Genomic DNA, 20,397 nt, shown 5'->3' on the forward strand with positions numbered 1-20,397 from the left:
GCGATTCTCTAGCTTCGGCACAGGCTTTTAGCCATTTTAGTACAGTATGAAAATCACTTACAGTCACTTGAATATTGCTTAAAACAGGTATTCCATTAATTTGAATAGAGATAAACCACTTCCTTCTTCACTTTACTTCCATCAAAACCCTGGTTGTGTGATAAAGAAAAGTTCTTTTCCAATAAGCTCCTTGACATGTAACAATAGAAAAAGTACAGGTGTAGATAATGAAATTAATGATGGCTGAATTCCATTGAACTGCTTCAGTTTCAGGGTCCTGATATTGTGCATGCTGTCTCACTGGCACACTGTCATGACTTAGTGTGACATAGTCAAAGTCATAGTCAAGTAAAAAATATCTGCTGCGAAAAACGCTTGTCTGAGTCAAAGTTCATTTTCATACCATAGTGAAATGAAAAAAAAAACTGCATGGAAGCCAGTAAATGAATCGAAAATTGTACGCACACTTTGGAAAACGGTCAGCTGTGATGTAAAATATGTATAGTTAATCAACATCTTCGTATCAGAAGGTGGTGTCAGAGGCTGGTGTCAGTAAATCATATCAGCAAATGAGCTGAATGACAGGATATTGAACTGTATTGGATTGATGGAGCACTTGAGAGTGTATTCCAAGCACTCACTAATGAAAGCAAGCACAGGAGAGAGAGTGATTGTGGAATACAGATGTGGACAGAACCAGGAGGGGCTGAAGGGTTGCTGGGGAGGGAGAGAGGAGAGTTAGGATGAGGGAGACATGTTGAGTTGAATGGGGAATTTGGTACAAAGAGGCCTATGTTCCTTCACTTCTAACCCGAAAGGCCAGGTATCACTGCACTCTCATACTCTCACACTCACAGAAACATAGCGTGTTTCGTAACCATCATCACATGTATGAATGTGCATGTGTTTGTCGGTAACAGCTTGACATTTTGGTGAACTGTTTGTGTATGTGGAAACCGGAAAGGGAATGATGACAGGTGTAACGAAACTAGGTGTGTGTGCGTATGTGTGTGTGTGTGTGTGTGTGTGTGTGTGTGTGTGTGTGTGTGTGTGAAGGAGAGGTGAAACCATTCAGGCCTGTTATCTAAACCCATTTGAAAGCCTGCGCTGACAAGGAGATCCACTGGCCGAAAACACTGAGAGCCTACAGTCTCTGTAGCTGAGAGTCACTGCTCGGCCTCCTCACAATTCAGCCTTGTTACCAGCTCTGGGAAAAGAGCCCTTTATTATCACTTCATCCTCTCGGGCTTCACCCATGTGAAGGTGTTATTAAGAGATTGCATTTCCAGCAAGCAGAGATTGGTAACACACCCACTAACTCTATCTCAAAAAGTGTGAAACACTGCCAGCAGATTAACCCAACGGATCTCAGTCGTTTTCTAAAAGTTTCGAGTCCGAAATGGAGCGCACAAAAATTGCTTACTTTTATCTTTTTTTTAAAGCTTCTAAATAGTTTTAGCCTTGTGGTTCAACTCATTTAGTGTATTTCTCATCATCTTTTTAGCATCACCATGGCACACCGCTCTCATCCCAACCATTTTAACCTATAATTAAACGCAGAAGCAATTTCCCTTGCCAACAGCTTGCTTCCCATTGGATGAGAGCGCAGTGCTACTAAAAGGAACCCAAGCAATGTTAAAATGGGTGACAGGAGTGCACTGAAGCAAGACACCTCCAGAGACTGCGCAGAGAGAGAGAGAGAGAGAGACTGAACTTGTGAGAGCGCTGACCTTCACATGAGCAGGACGAGTACACAGGCCTCAGTCTCAATTATCGGGTACTTCCACATTGAGAAATACAACACGGCAAGACATTTCACAGGATTGCAGATATGAAAGTAAACACACACACACACATACACACACACAGAGAAATATCCACGCACAGTTGTACTTAACACTTGCTCAAAATTGCAACACTCTAAAGGCGCTCCAGTCCACTGGAGATTTCGAGGCTGAGAGGAGAAAAGTTTTTTTGTAAATGTGGGGAAGGAATCCCATTGCTACCTCCTTCATTTCCCCTGCAAACTAAATTTAATTCAGCCATAACATTTTTTTTTTTCACATGCAGAGAAAACAGACATTCCTACCAACTCACCAACATCGTTCCCAGAAGAAGATTTCATCTCTCCCTTCTACTCATGAGCATTCACATATTTACTCAGACGCACATTTCTGCTGCTCAAAAACTGCATTTTAGCATAGCTTCTCGTAAGAGGTGCTCCTGATACAATGACATACTGAGCCGAGGTATTAGAGGCTTATTGGAGAGAGAAACTGGCTTTGGCACAGTAGGAACCATGATTGGTTCCACAAATGGCTAATCCACAGACACAAAGATCATTGTGAGTGCACTGGATCTGTTTGTGTCATTACTGCAGGGGAAATACGGGGATTTGTTTCCTCCTGAGCTTTTCTTGAACCAAATCTGGTTTGTCCACTGCTTTGGTAAGATGGCCTTTCAGTGAATCGTGGATCTATCGTCTCTCTGGTTGTAGATAAAAGTCTGTCCCTAGTAAATATGATGGAATTGGAGCAACAGTTCTCATCTACAGCACTGCCACAGCCCTAATCTACATCTGGATTTAGTGTTGGTACAGTTACTCAAATACGTGACATCACCCACTGCCTTCTGGGACACATTCAGTCAACCTCATTTCTATATTAGTCCTCATCTCTTCTCACACAGCCTACATGAGGGTCCTTGGTATAAGTGCCTAATTCACTCCCTGCTAATAAACCTCCAGATTTCTGGCGAGGGCACAATTAGGAACCATTTATTGTTGAGTTTGTGTTAGAGGATTGTTTGATTATTCAGCCTCAGTCCAGGACGAGAACAATTTGAGTCTGTAAAAAAAGCACTCTTCAATCAACATGTCTGCTTTACAAACTGCTTCAAAGGGGAAAAAAATGAAACGTACGATACACCTCATACGATATGTAAGAGACAACCTTGAAATAAAGCTCTCATAAATTAAGAGAGGCTTGACTAGCAGAAAATATGAATTCCAAACTTCATTCAAGCACAGCAAAACCTTTCTTATTGCACAATTAACTAAAATGTCAGCACCAGAGCACTGGCAGAAATTGTAACACTTCCCCCAAAAAGGCTGACAAAACTTTTTGTTCTTTATGAATTCGTTTAAAATTCATTTTTGCATTAATTTGGATTCTAACTCTAACTTTAAGTCACAGGGGATGTTTTTAGATTGTAGGCAATTTGGCATAACCATAGGCTGTATAAAAACGTATTTTAAACAGTCTGTGGACGTAACTGAATAAGCTGTGCCCTCTGCAATGCTGCTGGTTGGTAATGTAGAGATCAAAACAGTGTGGATTTCACTTACTGACCAGTAAGAAAGCATAATACTGTCTGTATGTAACCCAAGCATGCATCTAAATCTGCCCTCAGGATAAGATAACTCATTTAGTTATATTAAATGTACCTTGCGTCGTTTTTGACCACTGGTAATGCTGTAGAGCATTCTTGATAGTGGGTCCCTGTTTTGTTGGTATCTCGTGCGCACACACAGACACACGCATTCCCATGTGCATGTGCAAAGGTGTGACGTGATACTCAGACCTGCCCATGCTTTCACACTATTCTGCTGATCAACAGTTGGTGGTGGTAATGTACCAAGAAAGGCAGCGACAAATGTAGCAACGAAGGAAAGAAAGAAGAAGATGCCACGAAAGCAAACATGTAAACTATGCAGGTTTCAAATGCATCCAAAAGTGAGCATTACAAATGTTTTATGAGGGGGGTAATGCATTCAACATGTTTATTAGGCTTGAGGGACGAGTATGTGTTTTGCTGAGAACCAGCGAATGTAAGGTAATTTGGTAATGTTTGAGTGTATGTGGATAAATAAATGTTCTCCATTCATTGGAACAGCTGTATTTGTTGACTAACCAACAGTAACTGATAACAGTCTGACCTGGGCCTGGGCTGAACTATCATTCAGAGCTTTTCGGAGGCCCTGACTTAGTCCCCTCCGCAGGTTCTGCCTCTGAATGCTATCCAGCCTGTTTCTTCTCACATAGATGGAAACAACTAAGAGAGATACAGAGACAGAGAGGCAGACAGACAAAAGGGAGAGAAAGCAAGACAGGTACCAGACAAAACATGTTAGAGAAATCTTACAATGTCACAATTAAAGTTTTAAGACAGTGGCAAAACTATCGTTTACCTGTTCTCACCCACAATCTCTCCGTGATGTTGCACTGCTGTGCCGGAGCCTCTGTGGTGGTGGTAAAAGGGGAAATAAAGATGGTGGTGGCGCCCTTGGGAGGGCTTGTTCTGGGGATAGGCGGTGTGGACGTTCTCCTATTGGTTTGAGTCCTGACGGTGGTGGTGGTCGTCACCCTCCTGGTCACAAGCGTGGGCTGTTGTGTACTAGTGGTGGTAGACTGTGTGGTGACTCTTAGGGAAGGCATGGGAGCGGTGGGGTTTGTAGTTCTGGTGGTTGAAGCTACAGTTGTGGTGGTAAGCTGGACAGAGGCTGTTGAGGTGTCCTGTCGGGGGGGCAGAGGCGATACCTGAGATGTCCTCTCGGTGGGTCCAGCAGAAAGGGTGATTCTGACTGATTGAGAGGGGGCTTGGCTGGCCACTTTTTCTTTGGGGAAAGTGAGCGCAACTGCTCTGGATGTTCCAGCGGTTAACTCATCCGTCTCCGCCTCTGTAAGGACAACAAATGTCTCAGTCACTTCCTCTGAGTGATGGGAATCTATTGATAAGGCTGCACTGGGCGATGAGGATGGAAGTGTGGCTAGTACAGCTTTCACATGCATGGATGACGAAGCATTGCCTGGGTACACGGTTGGTTTGATTGACGATGTCATGCCGGCTGAATGTAATGCTGATGATGACAATGATGATGAAGACAATGATGACGATGAAGCTTTTGAAGACACTGAGGTGGGAGGTAAGGAGGACAACAGAGAGGCTTTGATACTACTGAATGATGGAGGTGAAGTCTCTGTGGATGATGATGGCGAATTCAATGAAGAAGATGACGGCGGCAGCTCTGTTGGCAGGGTTAACCCCCGCAGTTTGGAATCACCTGTGTTATCGATATCATCAGTGTCAGAGAAATTGAGCACAGGGCTGTTTGAAAGTGTGTCAGCAGTATCAGATGCAGATTCAGGAGAGTCAACAGCTGCCAGATTGGGAGGGTGCTTGCTGTTGTACGCCAATGCAAGAGAAGAAGCTTGTGAGGATGGTACAGAGTTAGTAGTTATGTGAGAGAGCGAACCCCATGCTGGTGGAGCAGCAGTGTTCACGCTGACTCTTTGCTGTAAACTGACAGCCACAGCAGATCTGAGATCAGCTGGGGACAAATTCAGACTCTCTTCTTTATATCCTGATGTGCTTTTAAAATATGTAAGAGATGGATCTTCTTCAACAGTTGGGTAAAGTGAATGTGGATCACTGTGGACGACAACAGGGTGAGTTGAATTCAACACATGCACATTCTGCTGTTGTCCGTCTTCCAGCTTTGAAAATTCATACGGTGGTCCATCTGCTTGTAAATTAGAATTTGCTCTATCAAAGCCAATAGATGTATTTTCTAATTCAGATGCAGAGCTTTGAAAAGGCACAGGCTTGGTGGCTTTCCACTTTGTATATGCTGCCATTAATTTTGTGCCAAAGCTGAAAATAGCACTAAATGTTTCACTGCTGTTTTGTCCATCACTGGAGGAAGCCATTGCGGCAGAGGAAGCAGTTGAAGCAATGGCTGCCTGTCCACCTAAATAATAGTTTGATTTATCACTTCTCACATTGGTGATTGGTCCCTGAGAGCGTGAAGCAGAGTTTGTCCTCGGTTTTAGGATGATTTCTGACCAGGAGGAAGGAAAAGACCGCTCATAGCGGCCCATTGGTGTCACATTGTCTTTATGAGAAAGACTTTTAAGAGCATCAACAGTAGCTGGATGAAAGGGGATTTCAGTGGGAGATCCTTTGCCAGAACCTTCAGAGCCTTCATTCAACATAATGAAAAGTTTTGTAGTCGTGAAAGATGGAAACTGTGCTGTTAAATGCCCTGATGGAACACCGTTCTTGTTAAATGCCGCATCTCTGATTAGAGTTGCCTCTTCATTTCCATCAAATAAAGGAGAAACTGAACTCACTGCCGTTTTTATTTGGAAGCTCTCAGCAGGCCTCGTGCCGCGCGTCACGTGAACATTTGAGGCTTTACTGTTTCCTCCACTTGTTTCCGCCTCGAACGTCGAAGGTACACTGTCACCAGTTCTCTCTGATTTTATGATATGAGCAGAAAGTTCAGCCGAGGACACTGTCTGGTGAGATTTATTGGGAGGTGGAGACAGTTCAGAGGTTGTGTAAAATCTGTGGGGAAACTTAAGTAAAGATCTTGTTTGAAAAGGTCTCTCTGAGGGGGTAATTTGGGATAATAATGATGGTTTGGGTTGGTCTGCAAAATTAGCCTCACTATTGGCAGACAGGCCGGTGTCATCATCAGTGTTGTTTGAGCTGTGGCTGAGAAACAAGGGCAATAAGTATGTAGGCCGAGTGGGGTGGGGCAGACTTTTGGTTTTATAGTTCATATATTTTGCTAACCTAACTGGCAACGCTGAACCAGAGAGAGACATTGTCCTACTGTCAGAGGAAAATATCATTTTTGGCGTCGACCATTCTCTAGGTTCCTGAGTTATGCCCCCAGGAGACCCCGTTTGTGTTACAAATTCTTTACCGTTTATGACTCTGTCACTTGGCAAATGAAGTGAATCTGACTCTGATGTGGAGGAGGTTGTTCCTGTTCTGGTGATCGAACTGAGGATGGAACCAGTAGTGGGCTCTGGCCTCAGCTGTGTGAGGGAGAGTAAGTTATTCAGGTGTGCTTGAGCAGAAATAGATTTAGGCTCTGCTCCTGCTATCTCTCCGTGGTTGTAATTTATATTGATGGCAGGAACTCTGGGGCTGCTGTGACCCACTGCCATCAGTAAATCACCAGGATTAGATGCATGCTCTGAGGACATCATGCCAGAGTGGATAGGTGTTAGCTTAGTGATTGCAGTTTCAGAGAGAGACGTTTTACCTGGTGCAGCCTGGGAGGAAACTGTAAAAAATGATCCGGTGGATCTGGATGTCACTGCTGATGATGCAGTTGGATTTACAACATGTGAGCTAAGAGGTGACGTGACTGCATCTCCAACGCTTTTGTGAACAACAGTCTGACTATCTACCGCTGTCTTGTTTTCCTTTTCCGCATATGGTGCTGGATTTAGCAGCTGCTGTGTGACATGACTAGAAAGTGAATAGCCTTTAGGATGAGCAGACAGCAGTGCTGATGTGGAATATTGTAAAGTTCCCTGCTGCCTTTGAACAGCTTGACTCTCTCGATTGGAGGGAAATGAGGTGCTGATTTCAAGATCATTGGCCGATACAGAGTTCATACCTGTATTCTTTTGTGCATGGTTAGGAGTAGAATACGATATATATGTGCTGCTTGCTGGTGTTTTGACTTCTTTTTTGCTTGCATCCCTTATGTGTGTTCCACTCACTCCATGGATTTTATCTGCTGATGAGTAAAATAAGGGTTTTGTCACTTCATTGCTTTTTTGAATGCTGGTTTTCACTTTGGTTGTTGTGCTTTGCAATCCATGTGTAACAGCTGGTGGAACAACAACTGAATGAGTGGTGGGCTGCGTGGTTATCCAACCCAGAGACCCTGCTGGTGATAATGTTGCTGTTTCTGTCTGAGGGGCAGGGCTCGACACAACCCTTTGACCTAGAGATGAAACAGCAGCAGCTTTGTTTATCCACCCAGTAGAAGATAACAGAGACACAACAGATGATGACACAGAGGAAGTGGATGGAGCTGATGAATACACTGATGAGGCATTCCTGTTTCCATCTATAAAAGACATATGTGATGGTCTAGAGACAGTTGATGCCAGGGTACCAGCCTGATGAGGAGTGGGCTGTTGGTGAGACATGTTGGAAGTCAGACCTGAGCTGGCGAGGTGGATCATATCTCCCTCAGACGGCGATGAGGAAGACATCTCAGAGCCCTGGCTGGAACTATGTGAAGGCCATTGGGTGGTGTGGGTCTCGTCCCTGGTGATAGTCGGCGAGGTTCTACTTTGATCAAGGCTCACTGGATGTTTGACAGTTCCTGCCATGACGGTTAAGACAGAAGAAAAGGCGGCCTGCCCTGACAAACCTTCCCCTTCAGACTCTGCGTCACCATCTGAATGGACCACTGAGAAAGGCACCTCCTCCTCCACTGACAGGTTAGCCAGCGGATGAGTAGGAGCAGCTGTGACTGCGGGGTCATTTGGTAAAGACGAGGAGCCGGAGGCATCATAGGCAGGTTTTTCTGTTAACAGAAAAGAAGTGAAAGGACAGGTTAATATTGGACATCATGTCAGCAGAGGCCTGTTTTTAAAACTGAAGCTATATCTAATTCCATTTTGGTCAAAACTCTTATGAGGCAAGTGGTTCTAAGTTTTAACTAATGTCTCGTTAATGTCATTTACTAATTCTTCATAGCTTAGTTATTGGACATTATTAAAAACGTTGCCTGGTTGTGATTATAGCCCGACTGGTGCTGGCTTTCGTTGACACCAATATGAATATTGCAAAAAAAGCAAACAATAGCAACAGATACTGAGGAAATTAGCTTTGAAACACGAAAAGTAAAAAAGAACCACTACAAACACCAGGGTACGCTGACTACAAACTAACAAGGAACAGTGTGAAACACAAATTCACATGAGACTAATACAAGAAACACAGCAAAGCAAAGATACACACAATTTTTTTTTACAAGTGACACAATCTATCTATGACACTGCTTCTAAACTACCTCAAACTTAGTTTGGCATTTCTGTAATGCAATTTCTTGTTACTTATCGACTGACATATCCGCTAACACTGAGTGTATTGGATAGCACTTGTACCCTCTTTGACTGGTGTTTGTCGTTTCTATTTGGTATCAGTGCAGTTGTAAATGTGGGGAGTTCGTTAATCAATATTTGTTTCTTACTTTCCAATAAGCCAAGTCTGCAGTTATAAGTGTTAGTGAGTCATTAATAAAGGGTATTTACAATAATCCATTAAGTCTGGAGCCGTGGATGCTAATAAGTTGTAAGTTAAATCGATTCTTGTTCAGATTCTCTGCAGCTCTTTCCCAGACAGTAAGTGGTCAAATGCCCATTGGAGGGTCTCCCTAAGAGCTCTTTGAAAACAATGAGCAGGTATCATCCTAGAGAGGATACACAGCAGCTACAAGTTTTATCCTGGCAACCCAAAAAATGTTCTTATCAATGGCTCAGAACTGATCTCTGAAGCATTAGTGAATGATTTATTGAAGCCATTACTCACAACAGGTGCTTTATTAGCAGGTGGTAGAAGGTTCTTGCTGTCTATGGGCCAAAAAAAATGATTCAGGAGGAATTCAGGGATTCAAGTTAGAATAAAGACAGAAACTGGCTTTCAAGTGCAATCTTTAAACTAACTGTTGAGTGGTGGTAATCATTTTAACCTGTGTGCCAAGGTGAAAACAAATCACAAATACTACTCACACTCTATGTTTGGAGATGTAAATACATCTTTCTAATAGTCACAGACAGTACACCAAGGGCAGGCATTTATGTATTCCCAAAGGAGAGAAAAAGAGACAATCCTCAAAGTGGAACAAATAGAATTATTCAAGAGATGGCAGCTGTGTGCACAAGTATAGCTAAGATAACGCTACTTCGAAAAGCACACAATGGACCCGTGTTACAGCGTTTCGTGCCTTTGCAGAAATTATGCCCGAGTAAGAGGCAGAAAGAGAGAGAGAGGCACACGGGTTCGCAGTACAGTAACTACCATGAAGATGGTGGAGGGGATTAATGCACCAAGATGGCCAACATAAAGTTGTCTCTCATCCGTTCCTGTCCTCTCCTCTCCTTTTATTCTCAGCACATCCTTGACACATCCATATAGGGGTTCTTTTATCCATTTATAAAGCTTTGCAGTCCTGTCACACCTCCCACCCCCTCAGCATGTTTCCCCTGCTCAAGTGCATCCAGCTAGCACTCACATAAAACTCTTCAGTGCTGAAGGAGCATGAGCAGGATAGGGGGAAACATTTATCTAGATTACAAAAGCATACCAGATCAGTCATTGTTCTCATACTGTGGTCCAAGCTTGATTAAATGAATACATAATTTTAGCATAAACTTTAAATCCTGAGAGCTGTCCAGCACACACTGTGGAAATAACTGAGGAGTCCATGTTTTCCTGAATTAGACGCATGATGCTTAGCCTAAGGCAGTGTGTACTCACACAGCTGGCACGGTAAAGCTTTCTGAGCTTTCAGTCTTCAGACATTTGCCAACCATTAAATGAGAACTGTAATAGGACACACTGACCTACAAAGTCAGTAAAAGTTCCAGGTCATTAAGTCTGCATGTATTCTTAAATGTCACCAATATCCCAGAGAACCGGCATAATGCTTTTTATGATTTGTTTTCAGAGAAATAAATCTCTATATTTCATTAACTGCCACTATTCATTTCTCAAAGATAGTCCCTTCATGCTGTATGCATGATCCCACTTAATTCTTTTCTTCCATAAATCACTTATGTGTTAAAATGTGATTACTGAAATTGCTATACTGCCATTTTTAATCCATTCTTAAAAAGACGGTGATGTAAAACAAAGAGTGGGAAGAAGGGAAATGTATTTCTGTGTTCCCAAAAGTGCTCTGAGATAACAAAGGATGTGTGTCCTGTTTCAAGGCCACTAAAAGGTCAGTTAGTCAAATGAGCAAAATTAAAGAGAACTTTGGCCCCCCCTCCCTGGCCTGCTTAGTGCACCCAGTGGCAACACGAATCTGGGTGCGCGGGAGCGAGGCCAGTCCGAGCGGAGGTGTGGGGTCCACCTGTGGTTTGCCACCTGCTCTGACAGAGCTGAGCATATGGGAGGATTTTAACAATGGACGAGAGAGGACAAGGTGTGCAGATAAAAGGAGATAGAGGCAGAGAGCGGACTGTAAGGAGTGGAAAAAGAAAACCATATAGAGCCTTTTGTGGGCAAAAGAGTGGTAGAAGAAAAGGACTGAATTTGCAGTGATGTGTCCACAAGTCTGCTTCCAACTAAAGTAATTCACCTTCATGATTCCTCAGACTATGAAGCTTCAGTCTTGAAAGCAGATTAACAGATGATGTCACATTACTGCAAGTAATACTGCATGTTGTGATACTTTGTGGTATTAAGTCACAAAAGTAGAGGGTCTACTTTGTAGTAACGGTAGCGCTGTGTACTGCGTGCGCTGTTTTGTGTATATAATTATGGACGAGACAACTAGAATATTTTCCATTTGATGGTTGCATGCAGCCATAAAACACATTCAGCGTAAACATTTAGCTTCAACAAAGAGTTGGAATGTGCTGATGCAGAAAGGCTGTATTCGATATTGTCAGGCAGTGTAGAATAACTCTTAATATGGTGGAATAACAGTGAAATATAAACCTGCCAGAAAGTGACACTCTAAGCATGTATGAGCAATAAAATTTATGGTTTTAATGTACTTCTTCAGTCATGAGACAGCTACATGACCCTGACTTGTGTCTAAAACCTTGTGCAACCAGCACACACAAACCCCAGACCTCATTTCCACACTCATTTCTTCTCCTCTGCAACCAGCACTATCTTAGAGCTACCAGGACACAGACATGACACTGCCGGGGCTCCCGCTGCTCCACTTGTATTATACACTGCTTCTCCTTTTGCTTTGAGCTGTTTTTGTTCTCTTATGAGTGGAAAATGGTAAACAAGAGAGTGTAATTCAATAGTTAGGTGGGTAGAACCCTGGGAGCACAGAAACAAATTTAAGAAGCCTGGTCAGCTGCTTCTGAGGAAGTTTTGTTTGGCTGTCTGTGGAAGGCGACGCCATATGCAACTGCTTTGAGCTGTTGTTGTATCCAAATTCTAAATAAGAGCTTCGGTGGTGATGTGGAGGGAAGTCTGGGAGGAGAGAAATTTGAATGGGAAACGTTATCTGAGCATATGTACTGCACACACCCTCTCCGTTTTTTTGTCTGTGTGTGGAGGCGTCATGTCAAGTGCAGGGATGGAGGAGGAGGGCGGCAGTGATTGCCGAGCACTGCTGAGGTGACAGTGTGGATGGGAGGGAGGATGTCGCACACACCCAGCACCATGCTTTTCTTTTTTTTTTTCACAGGGGGCAAACAGCACAGTGGGTAGAGACACACATCAGCTGTCTGGAACACGGCCCAGCGGACACTTAACCCTGCAACCACGCAGAGACATGTACATGATATTAGAGGAGATGTTCTTTCAGTCATTCACTCTGTTATTAGTCCTGAGAAAGAGGATACTTTAGTCTGTTTGTGGCCCAGAAGAAAAAAATATATATTATTATCATTATTAACAAACTCTTCCTCTAACTAATTACTCTGAACACTCTATAGGGTTTTGTTGCTAACAGCTCTGCTTGGTCTGGTTTGAGCAGTAGCTTATGGTGAGTAATGGTAGCTAATATTTGCAAATAGATATTGTTGGACCACTGATAATGACTTTGCTATAAGTGTTCTACATGTTCTAATACTCTAATCTTGTACTTGTTGCCACAATGGGCACTTATTGGGCATTTATTGTCAATGACTCGGTACACGCACCAGACTGACACGGCTGTCTTTCACTACGTATGTGCATTTTCTGCATTTGCACATCCAAATGCAGCTTTCTAAACATGACCTAACATATGAATACATTTTTCAGATTGTGTAGCCTTGGTGGAGGGATGCATTCACATGCGTTGAGTGTTTTCTAGTTAATATGTTTAATAAATCACCTAAAGGGCACTTCTAACAACTACCACATCACAGCTTGTTTTTGTTTCAAGTATTTTTTTTTTTGATCATGTTAAGAATCCAGCACCCCTCTGACACCAGTAGTCTCTCCATGTCCACTGATAAAATGACAGAAAACAAATACTTGGAGGAAAAAACAGCTCTGGACAAGACTCTGACTCAGGGGAGGCTGAGCAGTCTCTCGCCGCCTATTTTTCTCTCTCTATGTCTTGCTCTCCCCTCTCTTTCTCTCTCTCTCTCTCTCGCTCAGGCTCTTCGTCTTTTTCAGCCTGACACGTCGACACACTGACTTCTGTCCTGATGCAGCTCAGGATGCTGCAGTCATGGCTCATGTTGTTGCACTCTGTCCACTCCTATTACCGCTCACCGGCGCTGTTCTCCACTGTCCCCGTCCCTGAGCTTGAGCTAGCCTCATTCATGGCTGAACAATACGATGATACATGAGACGATAGAGATTTGTCAACAAGTAGTAATAAGTGGAATACTTACTAAATAGTTCAACACCACTCTAATTTCTTCCTGTGTCCGTATCTCCCTAAACATAGGGATACATTTGTACTATCAAGTGTCTCTGTGTTTTCCACTGCAGGCACTAGCTCAGTTAAACACACCAGAGAGCCATTATTCAGGGCTTTTAGCAAGCTTTTGGGAAGGTGACAGGGGACACATTCCCTCCACTCTCAGCTGAGGGATCATATATCTGCTGCCTCAAACTCTTTTGGAGAAAATGGACGAACGGCAGCCAAACTTAATTGGTACCCCTTACTATGCAATGGCCCTTGGCCCTTACTGTCTACATAACAAAAGAATAACAATTACGCGTCTAAATGAGCGACCACATATGTCAATTATCTCTCAAAAATATGCTTATCATGGCGCCACATTTGCTGTCCTCTAACCAGCCCCAACTGATTGTCCCCCAAAGCTTCTTTAAGTGCTCATTTTTAAATTGCTGACTATGGTGCAAGTTATATTCTATGTTCCACCAGCAAATGCACTCAAAAACTGTCTTAATGAACTATTATCTATTGTGGTTTCGCAACAAAGCTAATACTGAGCCGGGAAATAAGAACTTATAAGTGTTTCTGGGTATTGTATTGTTTTAAGGACATGGACACTACGATGATTTCCGAAGCATTTCAGTCTGCATCTCTTGTCTGATGGCGAAGTCCCTAAAATAAACCATCACATTAACAACTATTATATCGACAGTAAGGAGTTAGAATAGTCTTAATGGATATAAATGATGCAAAAGCATAAACGACCTTTAGAGTCAGTCAAATGCCTTGATTTTTAAATGTATGTTCTTCAACTGACAGAAACACTGGTTATCATCTACACTTGATCCTAAAAAGTCAGACCAAAGTCAAGATCTATATAAATAAAACTGAAACTCTCTCTAGCATTGAACAACCTAAATAAATATGGCATGTGTGTGTAGCTTTGATGAAGGATCTTCTGAGGAAGCTCAGACTTTTTGGGAGTGTAATGCCTGAGTGGCCTATTCAATATTAATATTAGATAGACAGCACGTTAGCATCATCAGCAGAGCAGCGAAATAAAATATGGTGCTGTTTTACATTTCAACGGGAGGAGGATGAACTGCCAGCGGCTACTGTGCTGATGGCTGAGAAGTTCAATATGCTTAACATTGCAATGTGTTGTAGCGCAGCGGAGTACACTGAGGTCTGAAAGGATCACATCTGAGTAAACTGCTACATCTTATAATTTCAAGGAAAACATTTAGCGCTGCACAACTCAGTTATATGCAGACAATAACTAACGGCAGGCATAGCCCCTCATTTACCCAAACTATAACCCTCCCCAAACTTTAACTTTAACTTTAACAACATCATTTTCTAAAACTTAAATAAAGTGTTAGTTGAATAATTTCCAATAAAATAAAATAGCCACTGTGCCATGGGTTGTTTCCTTATTTAAATTGAAAAAACAAATGCCTGATTTTTTCACATCAGCTGTTTTGACCTGTCCCACCAAGAAAAGCACAGGTGGAATTAATAACATTAACAATGGCTCAGCTCCATTAAGTGTCCCAGCAGTCAGCATGAACAATAGCAGGGCCCTGAACAGGTCACATCTAAATGGAATACACTCCTTAGTAACTTTATTAATTGCACTTGTGTGCTTCCTGCAATGACGTCAAAACGGTCTATATTAAGATAAAGTTACTCCTGCACAGCCCGTGGAAGTGGATCAGAAGTAGCCTGGTTAAGCTGAAGGAAACTGGTTGCATTTCATCACAAAATAACACACAGAATTACACTGATTACTATAGATGTATGCTATATAAAAATGTAAGAATATTCATGAAATAAATGTGAAATATTCCTTTGATGCGTGGAGCGATCGGATGAACCTCGCTGAGGCAGACAGGATGACTGGAAGTGAGACAGCTCAGTAGGGTACTGCAGGCAATCACAGTCCCATTAAAACCACCCAAAGTAAGTCATCTTTCACTTCAGCACCATGCCTGCAGGCAACACTGGCCTGTGAACTGTCAAGGTTGAAAGCAGAGAGAGCATTTGCCGGGAGCGGAGAGGCAAGCAAAGGTAAATGCATGTGTTGTCTTGCCACAGAAGCATCAAACAAATGAATTCTAACCATTGCATTTATGTTTTTTATCTGAAATATCTTACGTTGAGGTTGTATAAATACAGCACAGTGTGAAAAACATGAGATATAGCTCCAAACAAGATCTAAAAACATATCTGATGAATCATCAAAAATATTCTACATATCAGTGCCTCTTTAAGGAAGACCTCTTGTCGTGGCGTAACCTAAAACACATGCATACGTAGAGAGAGAGAGGGGTCGGTGTCAAACTGGAGCTCATGGCCGTCTCCTGGGGCCGCACATATCAGAGCAGGCAGGGGACGAGTGTAGGAGTTTAGCTGCATGCTGAGGCTGAGATGTGCCCTGGGATTAGAAAAGCCATTTGACGAGGCAGGCTGGGGGTGTGAAATGACAAGGAGGTGGGGTGGGGGGGGGGTTCAAGAGAGGGCATGAGATGGTGACACAGCAGCTGAGAGGACAGTGTACTGGGTTAAGGTGAAGGTCTCATTGAGTTATGTATATGCTCAGCTTGATTTTAAACATATACATTGATAATAAATAGGGCATTTTTTCACATAAAGGTTAAGTGACAAACCGCAGCAAAGGCTCCCTGTGGAGTTTTCGACCTCTAGTAGAGCCACGGAGGTGTTTCTCAATGACTGGGTCACAGTTTTGTTGCTACATGCAGGTGACATGACACACAGTCCTGCCAGTGGTTTCATGCTGTTCCACTGACAGGTGGCGGGATGATGCAGAGATTTGCTGCAGTGCACCAGCAAGGGCAGTAAAGAAGAATGAAAGCTATGAATGTAACTAACGCAGGACTTTAAATACTGAAAACATCTGCACTGCAAATGCTTCATGAGGAAGGCAATGCACTCGTTGCCTTTCTTCAGTCTCAAGGATGCACACGATGCACATCTCCTGTAGTATAGTGAAAAAAAAAGTATCAGATGGAGTTTTACAGTATTGGGTCGTGATGTATGACTACATCCATCCAGAGAGAGCGGCGGGGGTACACCCTGGACTGGTCGCCAGCCAATAGTGTATGATTATATGCTCAGCCCAAATTGGAAAAGTATAAAAACAGAAAATCTTGGGCCTGTTTTAACAAATAGACCGGCAGGCATTTTGACTTGTCAACGCAGAAAAAGCACTGGCAGAATTAATGACATTAATGATGGCTGAGTTCCATTTAGGTGAGCCAGTTCCAAGGCTCTGGTACTGTGCATGCTCACTGGGACACTTGATGGGATGGAGCCTTCATTAATGTTATCATCTACACCTGTGAAAGGGTCTGTAGGAGGCAGATCAGTAGCCAGCTGAGAGAGGCTCACTTTCATATGTGCATGAATTGCTTATCGTGTTTAGATCTACTAAGGTTCTTTTAGGCAGGGACCTTGGAATAGTCAATGTGGGAAATAATTACACGAGTGAGAAGAAGAATAGCCCATTGGACAGGATGGGATTAGCAATAAAAACAACGAGTAAAAAGTTAGAATTAGTTAGTTAGTTAATAAAGCAGAGTGACCTCGGTGAAGGGTCGAGGCCTGCGGTCTGCTATTCGAAAGGCCAATACATCACAGGGAGGACAGGTGAAGGATAGGTTTGGTCACCTGTGACGGTCTGAGATAGAAAAAACAGACTCCTCAGGGGCGCTCTGGTACCACTGTTGAGGAGATCACATGCCTCTGTCTTTCTAATTAGGCCCTCAGAGGGTTAAGAGGAAGCCAAAGCTCAGCTTCCCAAGTGACAGACTTTTATGTCCTGCACAAATGCGAGGTCTCACCATTCCCACAGCACCCATAAAGGTAGAACATGTAGCATTTTCCAATATTTGTGTATTACTGTTAAAATAATTGTAGCATTTTAATATAATTACCATCAACCACTATTTATGAAAATTAAAACCACATTTTCCAAAAGAAAAAGGATAATGACAACACATAATGAGCATACAACAGTTTATGAGCTTTTAATGTGAGTGCTGAATGCACAATGGTTTTCCTCTTCTGTTGAGTAAAAACCTAAATCCAAACCTCCAACGGTCTCGTTTGTTTATGGTAGCAATACTAATGAACCCAAATGATTTTACCTTTGAGTTATTCATGTTGGATTTCTACACATGGCATCTTGAACCTCTAGTGTTTGACATCCATGTCATTAAGGCAACATTTCTCCTTCATTTACTGTACATGGTGAATAAAGTGACTCTGATTCAGTGATTCTGTCACAGCGATACATAATTCATGCCCACCATGTCAAACCAAATTGCCTCTGGGGTGTATTAACATAAACATGATGCAAAAAAAGACCATTGTGAATTTCAAGGCTCTTAAGTGACATAACAAAGACATCTTGCAGCAGGTGTCTACCTGTTTGCTGCACTAACCATTCAGATGCCTACACTTCACTATGATCATATGTGCAGGATTGTGAGCAACTCCACCCAATAATGACGTTACTTTCATCTTTCTCACCCCTCAACACGTCTAGGGGCTTGAATTCATTTGGTATTTCACAAGAAAAAGCAGAATTAGACAAAAAAAAAACAAGAATAATGGTCATGATAATAACTTTGCATGGCAGACGATCCTAACGTATGACACTGAGCAGATACACTGACTGACCGTATTTACTGGCTACAGCACAACAGAGGTTAGCCGAGGCGTGAGGAGGACAGAGGGAAGAAGAAAATAAGGGATAACAAGGTGGGATAAGCCTGTTAAGCTTCCGGGATCCCCTCTAAAATCCACGCTCAAGTCAAGCACGAGAATGTCAAAATGTATGTAATACCATCGCAATGCTTTATAATCCGAGGTCACTACAAGCAGCAGGCCAAAAATTAAAGCAGAGAGCTTCACCTGGTGACGTTATTTGGAGTTTTTTTCATTCAGATGCATTTTGGACGTTTCTGTATTTTTACTGCATCATAAATAAATGATGTGATACGTTTTCAAATGTTTTTAATGGAAACACATTTTACTCTGTATAGCTATTGAAATACAAAATGAAACCATGTCCCCTCTAGACAGCATGCTAACATATAGCCTAACAAGAAGTCCATTAATAGGGCTATTCAACTGAACAGAAAAGACCATTATTTAAACAAAAAAGCTTAAAATTCTGTGGTTTCCGCCTCTCAAATGTGAATATATTTGCTGCTTTTCTTCATTTTCTATTATTGTAGATTTTGGTATTTAATTGCTGGTTGAAGAACACAAACTATTTGAATATGTTCACTGTTTTATGGTATTTTCTTTAGACAAAACAACTAATTGAGGCAAGAACTGGCAGGTCATGAAAATAATTGTAAGCTGCAGCCCTGGCTCATGTGTCTCTGGGGGTGTATGGAGGCCACACTGGGAGCTATTCAGGAATATGACCACTGCTTATGTTTTTGCAAGTGTTGGTGAGCCAGTGAGAAATATTAAAATGGTAATAACTTGTTCATGCACCGCAATGCAGCTCAGCACAAGACATGTAATGCGCTGTCTGAAATGAAATATTTCCTGGACTTGCTGCTCCTTCGGTGATCAGAGAAGAAACACCATGTAACAGTTTACATTACACCTCCCGTTTTGTGAGAGACAGAGAACAAGAAGAGAGAGAATCTTACAAATGCAATATGCAGGTGAGAATGAAAACAAAGCGCAGCAGCGTACCATATGGATGCCAGCTTAAACAACATGTTTGAGCTGCAACGCTGACGACAGTGTTCGTGCTTCACATCCCAGCGATCATACATTCAACCTTGGCACTCCACACAGTCAAAGCAAACACAGAGATCGTCACCTCCTCCAGCAGGCAGCATGATGGATGAGCTCTCACACAACGGCCTCGGCTACACCCTCAATTCACCACAACACCGCAGGGCCAGGGGCTGTGTCAGACTACAGCTATACCGCTGTCACTGTGGCCTTGTAAGATCCTGCTATCATGTCTTTTATGAGTCTCTGTGCTCATTTTGCAGATATTTGCACCAGAGCAGTGGTATGTGAGTACCCACGTCAGTAGCTGTATCATTCTATGTGTTTCAAGGGTTATTTCCATCGATTTTTTCTTTCTATAAGTACACATTACATTACTGCAAACCACTTCCAGTGTTTAAGACATTATTTTAATATCCCCACAGGCTGATTTTATTCAATGTTGAAAATCAACTTATATCTATTGTCATATCTAACACTATGATGTTGCTATAATTTCAGACTGATCTAAAAACTTCTCTTCTTTTCCTCCATTTTGAAAAGTATGGAGATATGCAATTAAATGTTTTAGAGGTAATTATGTAACGTTCTTCTAGCTGAGTACAAAACAAACATCTAATTAAGCAAGTTAATTATGAGAGCAGTTGAAAAACAAAGAGCGCTCAGAGGGCATATTCAAAGATAACAATATGTAGAATTTAAAATAAAAGCATAAAACCTGGCTTTTCAAAGGCTGGCTTATATAAGTGAATTACACATTTTTATTCAAGAGAGAGTTGGCTTTGTTAGTATGTAGCACCATGGGTGAGACCTGACAGTGAACACAGAACCAAACCAGAAACGCTCAGTGGAAGGTGAAAACACACTTTGGTCCTCACATCCAGACATCCAGGGTACTTTACTGTGATGACAACTGCAAAAATCAACGGATAATAAATTCAAAATCTCTTTGGCAGAAGGTGCACATAAGACTGATGTCAGTCTTGATTGTTGTATTGCTTTTTTAGGTACTTAACGAACGGATCTGAGTCACAGCTAGTGACTGAACATTAGCAGTACGTTGCAACAGCAGATGTGACGCTAAGGACAAAGATCACCTCAGTTTAAGGCCCCACACTTTGAGGTAACTAATGATGTATTGTATTCTATGTTTTAAGACATAAATCCTTGTTTCATAGTGTTATAGAGAGATAAATCCTTCAATCATTCTATGGCGTTACATTTGTGATCAAGAGCAACAAGAACATAACGAGAACTGGATCTCA

The 20,397-nt window shown here is 42.3% G+C and overlaps 1 protein-coding gene across 1 annotated transcript in view; it reads right to left on the reverse strand.

Moving 5' to 3' along the window:
- The window catches only part of kiaa1549lb (KIAA1549-like b), a 55,215-nt gene that overhangs the window by 23,332 nt on the left and 11,486 nt on the right, over positions 1-20,397 (reverse strand). The window contains exons 2-4 of the mRNA XM_070834587.1: positions 7,973-8,341; positions 4,190-4,678; positions 3,938-4,053 (exon numbers count right to left, since the gene is read on the reverse strand). Of these exons, the coding sequence (XP_070690688.1) occupies positions 3,938-4,053; positions 4,190-4,678; positions 7,973-8,341 (974 nt within the window). The remainder of the gene's footprint in view (positions 1-3,937; positions 4,054-4,189; positions 4,679-7,972; positions 8,342-20,397) is intronic.

The sequence above is a fragment of the Pempheris klunzingeri genome, chromosome 1 (assembly GCF_042242105.1).
Source record: "Pempheris klunzingeri isolate RE-2024b chromosome 1, fPemKlu1.hap1, whole genome shotgun sequence".
Lineage (NCBI taxonomy): Eukaryota > Metazoa > Chordata > Actinopteri > Acropomatiformes > Pempheridae > Pempheris > Pempheris klunzingeri.